This window comes from Sinocyclocheilus anshuiensis, unplaced genomic scaffold (assembly GCF_001515605.1).
Source record: "Sinocyclocheilus anshuiensis isolate Anshui unplaced genomic scaffold, SAMN03320099.WGS_v1.1 scaffold2121, whole genome shotgun sequence".
NCBI lineage: Eukaryota > Metazoa > Chordata > Actinopteri > Cypriniformes > Cyprinidae > Sinocyclocheilus > Sinocyclocheilus anshuiensis.
Window position 1 is genome coordinate 32,742 of NW_015551102.1, and position 7,204 is coordinate 39,945.

At 36.2% G+C, this 7,204-nt stretch overlaps 1 protein-coding gene across 2 annotated transcripts in view; it reads left to right on the forward strand.

Annotated features, from left to right (window-relative positions):
• The window catches only part of LOC107662805 (serine/threonine-protein kinase N2), a 29,437-nt gene extending 22,904 nt beyond the window's left edge, over positions 1 to 6,533 (forward strand). The window contains exons 11-21 of one of the 2 annotated variants that reach the window (XM_016452917.1): positions 93 to 213; positions 1,664 to 1,785; positions 1,888 to 1,963; positions 2,141 to 2,232; positions 3,201 to 3,377; positions 3,484 to 3,546; positions 3,633 to 3,709; positions 3,810 to 3,952; positions 4,776 to 4,883; positions 5,079 to 5,159; positions 5,243 to 6,533. In XM_016452917.1, the coding sequence (XP_016308403.1) occupies positions 93 to 213; positions 1,664 to 1,785; positions 1,888 to 1,963; positions 2,141 to 2,232; positions 3,201 to 3,377; positions 3,484 to 3,546; positions 3,633 to 3,709; positions 3,810 to 3,952; positions 4,776 to 4,883; positions 5,079 to 5,159; positions 5,243 to 5,446 (1,264 nt within the window). In that variant the 3' untranslated portion in view covers positions 5,447 to 6,533. Of the gene's footprint in view, positions 1 to 92; positions 220 to 1,663; positions 1,786 to 1,887; positions 1,964 to 2,140; positions 2,233 to 3,200; positions 3,378 to 3,483; positions 3,547 to 3,632; positions 3,710 to 3,809; positions 3,953 to 4,775; positions 4,884 to 5,078; positions 5,160 to 5,242 lie in introns of both variants that reach the window. The other variant, XM_016452918.1, reaches the window with a different exon arrangement.
• Positions 6,534 to 7,204: the final 671 nt, after the last annotated feature.

Here is a 7,204-nt window from a genome sequence, read left to right on the forward strand (position 1 = left end):
TGCTTCATATCCCAGTGTATGCATTCCACAATGTAGCTATTTTGTACATTTCCAGACCCCAGATATTTTATGATTTATCTTCTCTCCTTCAGCGACCCCACTGTGACCAAATTAGACTTTGACAAACCAGCCACCCCTTCCTCAAAACGGCACTCCATCGAAGTGGAGATAGAGGAAAATGTATCACCAGAAAAGATCGCAGATGGAAAAGAGGTGCAGGTAATGGAGTGTTGTTTGCATTAAAGGAATAGTTCACCCAGAACTGAAAGATATCATGGTTCACTCATGTTGATCCAGACCCATCTGACTTTTTTTCCCTGTGGAACGCAAAAGGAAAAGTTTAGCTAAATGTTGATACCATTCTTTTCTATACAATGAAAGGGGATGGGATGAAAATGGAAATGGGGTGGAAAGCTTTGGGTGAGGAAAATAAATTTAAGTCATTATTCACTGAATCTTGGCAGCAGATTATTTAAATACACATGAAGGTGTAAGAGATTTGAGAAATCTCATTAACCTTCACATTTATTTAAATATGGCATGCCAAGTTGTTTCATATGAAGCTTGATGTCAATTATTTCAAATGTTGTTGGTTCTGTATTTTAACAGATAATGTGTGAATGTGAGCTGCTCAATTTGAATATTATGCGTATATTCCAGTGGTTCTCAACCAGAGTACTGAGAACCACTAGGGGCCTTGGCAAACTTCCAAGGGGGGCTCAAGATGAGTTCAAACTATTTAAAATAAGACAAAACAAGCTTTAAAAAAGCAACTAAACAACTTTTGGATATTTCTAGAGATCTCATCTGTAATGTGTGCTTTCTTTGCCTGAAGAAGTCACAGAAATGATTCAAATCCTAAAACACAGAGATGCACTTTTAATAGTTATGCTAAGCCCTAAAATATTTTATTGGGAAGAAATGGTGAGAAAAGATCTTTAAAAATCATTTTCATTATCCAGTATCACTAATGACAGGAAAGAGTCGTGTAAATTAATTGGTTAAAAAAAACTATTGGTTTAAGGTTCTTTAGAAGAACCTTAAAACCTCTGGAATCCTGACATTTTATTTATAATTGTTTTAGTTACTTATTTAAATCTATGGACACTCCTAGTACCTGTAAATAAAGAAAGGTTGAGAACCACTGGCATATTCAATAAAATAATCACATTACATTTATGCTATATTACGTTTAGTCATTTAGCAGGCACTTTTATCCAAAGCGACTTACATATTATTGCCCTTTTGTTGGTATTGTCCTCATTTGTAAGTGCTGGGAACTCTAGTGTGAGACTGTATTTTGTCTTTTAGAAAAATGCTGTCTATGTGTGTTTAAGTAATCACATTAATAAGATTATAAAGCAAAAGTTTGCAATCATGTGACTTTGAATTTAGTGCACAAGTAGATGGTACTTAAATGGTGTCATATTTTGGTCCTTGACTACCTCTGGTCACCATTCACTTAGATTGTATATTAAAGAACAGCTTGAACATCCTGCCCTACATGTCTTTCTGTGTTTGATGGGCAACAATCATTCTTATGGGTTTGGAACAATATGATGACAGAATCTTCATTTTTGTCTGAACTGTCCCTTTAAGGCAAGTATTATTAATAAGGGGAGTTCTCTTGCAGTACTGACTCTTAAATGCCTCTCGCCTACAGGATGCCCTAGCGACCTTTGAATTCCTGAACAACACAGTAGCTAAACCAGATTATGACAGTCTGGTTGAAAATGAGCAGCCTGACCTGGAACTGACCGAAGTTCAACGAAAAACTGAAATAAGGTAGTTTGTTCCCCATTTTTGGATAACTGACATCACGGCTACATATAAACATGCATACATTAATGGTATTCAAATGCTCAAAGTGTGCGGTCATGCCTTTAGGGAAGAAGAGGAAGTTCAATTCAGTTTGACAGACTTCAAATGTGTCGCTGTTCTGGGGCGTGGCCACTTTGGAAAGGTAAACTGAAACTTGCTTTCACATATGCAAAAAGGCAAGTTCTGTAAAATTTGTAATTGCGCCATAAATGTACAGTACATTAACCATTTGTGTCATAATATTGAGGATTATCTCTACATGCTGCCACCTTGTGATGTGATTCCTGCAGGCAGTTTCATCTCTTTAATTATTCAACAGGTTTTACTTACTGAGTACAAGACCACTGGAGAAATGTTTGCCATTAAAGCTTTGAAGAAAGGGGACATTGTTGCAAGGGATGAAGTGGACAGGTAAAGGCTATCTATGTGTGTTTAAATCAAATAAATGTACAACTTATGACGATGCTTGAAGCATTTGTAGAGGCACCAGATATTGTATACAGTGGGTAATGTTCTGCTCCTGTTTTATTTCCTGTTATTATTAAGACCAAAGAGTCAGAGTTGTACTCTAGACATGTTGGAGCCACCATAGAGAGTGTTTTTACAATTTTTGTCTTTTTATAAAGTGTAGTGAGTATTTTAGCATGTCACATTCATTCATTTTAGTCCATTTTACTTAAATGCCATTTAAATAACGTTTTAGTTGGCAGTGTGCAAAACAGTGAAAATTTGTCAAACTTTAAGATCATTTTAAAGATAATTTTATTTATTAATATAAATGTATATGTATATTTGTTGTCAGTAATTGATTTTAGATTAACTTATTTAGATTGACACTGTAAATCCTCATGCTAACAGCTTTCTAACTTGCTGTAACTTGTAATTTCCTGATTTTCAGTGTTCCATTTTCTCCTCAATGATTTTCTCTCACATCTTATCTTTCTAATAAAGAGGCTACAATTAAAAAATTAAATTCAAACTTTTTTTATATATACTGTATATACAGTAGTCAACATTTGAAGTGGATCAAAAAAGTTTATATAACCTATATAGAAATGTGCATACATTATCAGTAGTCACTGTTAACATTATATGCATTTGGCCAATTGACATTCCAACATTCCATTTGGCAACATTCAATTTGAAACGTATATTCTGTTATAATTACTATGCATGCAGTTAATGTGGCCATGTTAAAGGGGTCATATGATGCTGCTAAAAAGAACATTATTTTGTGTAGAAAATCTTAAATATAGCACCTAAAGTAAGTATGTCTCATCTAAATCTTAACCAGAAAGAAAGAAAGAAATGTTTGTTAATGTTAATGGACATGTTTTGTCAACTATCCATTTACGCTTCATATTAATATCTATCCACAGCCTCATGTGTGAGAAGAGGATCTTTGAGACAGTGAACAGTGTTCGGCATCCGTTCCTGGTGAACCTCTTCGCTTGTTTCCAGACCAAGGAGCATGTGTGTTTCGTCATGGAGTACGCAGCAGGAGGAGACCTGATGATGCACATTCATGCAGACGTGTTCTCTGAACTGCGCGCTGTGTGAGTGACTGAATTTACTACTGCTGTCACTTGGATATGATCGTTTCCCACTTAAAAAGCCAAAAATTGGATTTCCATCTGAAATGACTTGTTTTTATGTCCTCAGTTTTTATGCTGCTTGTGTAGTCTTGGGGCTGCAATTTCTGCATGACCATAAAATAGTATACAGGTAAGTGTCAGTCCTGGATGTAAAACCAGAAGGCTTCATGAACGTTTTATGAACCACATGTGACTGTCATGAACTTTATTCTGCAGGGATTTGAAGCTAGATAACCTTTTGCTGGATACTGAGGGATATGTCAAGATTGCAGATTTTGGTCTCTGCAAAGAAGGTAGATATAATGTATTTTTATTACTAATGTTACTAATGTTTGTGTGATTTATGCGTTGTCAGTAATGTGGGTGTAACTCATTCCATTTCCAATCATGTAGGAATGGGCTTCAGAGATCGCACTAGTACGTTCTGTGGCACTCCCGAGTTCTTAGCACCAGAAGTTTTAACTGAGACGTCGTACACAAGAGCGGTGGACTGGTGGGGTCTGGGAGTTCTCATCTTTGAGATGTTGGTTGGAGAGGTATGATAGATGGATGGATACTTGATTGATCCTTAATTAATATTAATGTTGTTAACTTGAACTGTCGGTTGGTTTAAAAAAAAAAAAAAACGAATTAAATATATCATATCACAGTAAATTAAATTAATTGCTTGACCCCTAAAAAGATTATTTACATTAATTTGCGTGATTTAAAATAATTTATATTACATTATTGCTTCAGATGAGTAAATCTTTAAAAAGTCATAAAATGTGACTTTAGAATTTTAGTGACTTGAGAACTGTTAGTATTTCTGAATAATTGAACCCAAGTCTGTCACTGGTTTACAGTCCACATCAATCCATGCAACAGAGTTTGTCAACCTGCCTGATGTAGACCAATGGACCGTTCGCACAGAACTTGTTCAGACATTCCATCTGTGCTATTTGACGTCTCACTGTTTTTCAGCGTCTCGCTCTATGGGCACCATGTTTTTAACACAGTGTGTCAGTCAGTTCAAACTTTGCAAAACGTCTTTTTAGGTTTCCTGCATTCTGTTCCATTTTGTTGCACTTTTTTTTAAAGCAAAAAAGTGGTGGTTGCAAAACTAAAAAAGTTTTTGTGGTGGTTGCAAACTAAAAAAAAACACGAACGTGATACTTCAGTCTTAAATTGTGAATATACATACAGGTCAGGGGGCACAAAGAATTGTGTGTATTTTTAAATGCATAATTAGCAGTTGCATAATTTAGTTACACTAATTGCACATTAAATAATTATTAACTACAATAATTAGAATTTGAATAGACATTTTTTTCCAGTACTTCATTATCTTAAATATTCTTAATATTATTTTAACTATAGTCCCCGTTCCCTGGTGATGATGAAGAGGAGGTGTTTGACAGTATTGTTAACGATGAAGTTCGCTATCCAAGGTTCCTCTCCACAGAAGCCATTTCCATAATGAGAAGGGTATGTTTGAATGTGTCCTGCTATGGTTTAACCAATTTTCCTAGACTACAGCTCATTTTATTGTTTAAGGCAATCCTTAAAATCACAACACAGCTTTATTAGAAAAGACTCTTCGTTTTTGGCACTTTTATATTCTCCATTTAATTTACCAGCTAAGTATGTTTATAAGCTTTAAACATTCTCTTCCGTATCCAGTTGTTAAGGAGAAATCCAGAGCGGCGCCTTGGCGCTGGGGAAGGAGATGCAGAGGAAGTAAAGAGGCATCCGTTTTTCAGAGTAGGCCATCTGTTTAACCTCTTTTTTTATTTTCAAATGTCACTGAAAATCTCCTTACCACACATTTGTTTATTCTTCCTCAGAATATGGATTGGGCTGCACTGCTGGCAAAGAAGACCCGGCCTCCATTTTTGCCGACTATCAAAGGCCGTGAAGATGTTAGTAACTTTGACGATGAATTCACCTCAGAGGCACCGATATTGACTCCACCTCGTGAGCTGAGGGTTCTGACAGTCAGCGAGCAGGAGATGTTTGCAGATTTTGACTACATAGCTGACTGGTGTTAACCCAGATCCTCATGAACCCTGTTCAAACATGCTCAACACTGAACCAACCGAACAACTCCCTCTCTGTAGGACACATTGGAAAAGAAACTGCTTTCCGTCTATGCTCTTATTGTGCCATTTAAGGGATTGCCAATAACCTGTTTTAAGAAACAAGAATGAAGTGGTTGAGTCTTGGTAGCCCAATGTGGCATCTTTTTATTGTCAGAGCACTGGGACATTGATTGGTGACCATTAAAAACTTGTGAGGATTCAACAGGATCAACTGCAGCTTCCCTCTCCATTTTCCGCACATTTTCTCTGCTTTTAAAAGCTAAAACGTGCCTACTATCTTCAGATTTGGGGATTTTTGACACACAACTGAAGAACTGAACCCGACCAAGACATAAAATTACAAATTTTTCACTCCATAATAGGAGCATCTGACAAGACGAGCAAGCTCAAGGAGAGTTCTCTTGAATTACTTTCTTGTATTCCCTTTAATGCCTTAAATTCTTTACAGGGCTTCCAAACAATAACTATCAGGTACAGAAAACCTACCAAAGCATTCCTGCCAAATGTTGTTCTACCCATTTTATTGGATTAAAAAAAGATCTTGGCCAAGAGCACAGATAAATGAACTTGAATTTCATCAAGGCAAAATGAGAGAAAGCTGCGATTTAATTGATCTTTTGAGAATTTCATCTTTATAAATCCTTGTCCTTGTACTCTAATCATCAAAAGAAATGTAAGTTATAGTTTTATACTGTATTTGTAGAATATTAGCCATTTGGATCTGCTGTATGTTATGACAATGGTTGTACACATATATATGAATTGTAAGATTAGCATTTTGGAGGGCAGCTCACAGTTCAGAGCAATTCTGAAATTCTCAAATGGAATGTAAAAATGTATATTCATGAAAACAAACAAACAAAAAAAGTATATTTTTGGCATGTGGTCATGCCAAAGCTGGCTGTATGTTTTATTAGTTGACATTTTTAAAGGATATTTGTAGTCTGTTTCAGATCTTTGTAATTTTGCAACGATTTCTCACAATTTAGCCATTTCGTGGTTGCATATGTCAACATTAAACCACCTTTAATAGAAATGGTATGTCTGTGATCACCATTCCGGTTTTTTTAACACGTTTGTTCCTACAGTGAACTCATCCCTCTCTGAGTAAGCTTATGATGGACTCCTGCCAGCAATTCCATTCAAGTGTATCACGAAACCTTCCTCAAACACATACTGTACACCAACTGACAGCTGGTTTCTGTCTATTCCTCTTGGTAAGAGCTTCAAAGAAGAATGTGTGTGCTCCAAGCAAATTAATTAAGACACTAGCTTGCTATTTCTAGCCTCTCCGAAATCGCCTACCCTAAAAATTAGTGCTGTCAAACGATTAATCGCATCCAAAATAAAACATTTTGTTTGCATATTGGCTGCGTCGGAAAGCCTAGGCAGCTGACTTGCTGCCCTATCAGGCAATGACTTTGCAGGCAATGTTTTTGCACAAAGGCACCTCAAGAAACTGATTTCGAACAGGCTTCTGAGGCAGCGTAACGGTTAATGATCTACAACAAAATAGAACAGTTTTGGTGATAACGAAACAAATATTTCATTACTATAATACTGATTTCTCGCTACAACTTTGCAAAAGTGCAAAAAGTTAGTCAGAAATATACATTTACACACAAACTGACCGCCAAACGCAACTTTCAGATTTTTACGCATCTTTAGTTTTTAGCTCAACCATCATGAAATGGAACGCAGGGGATT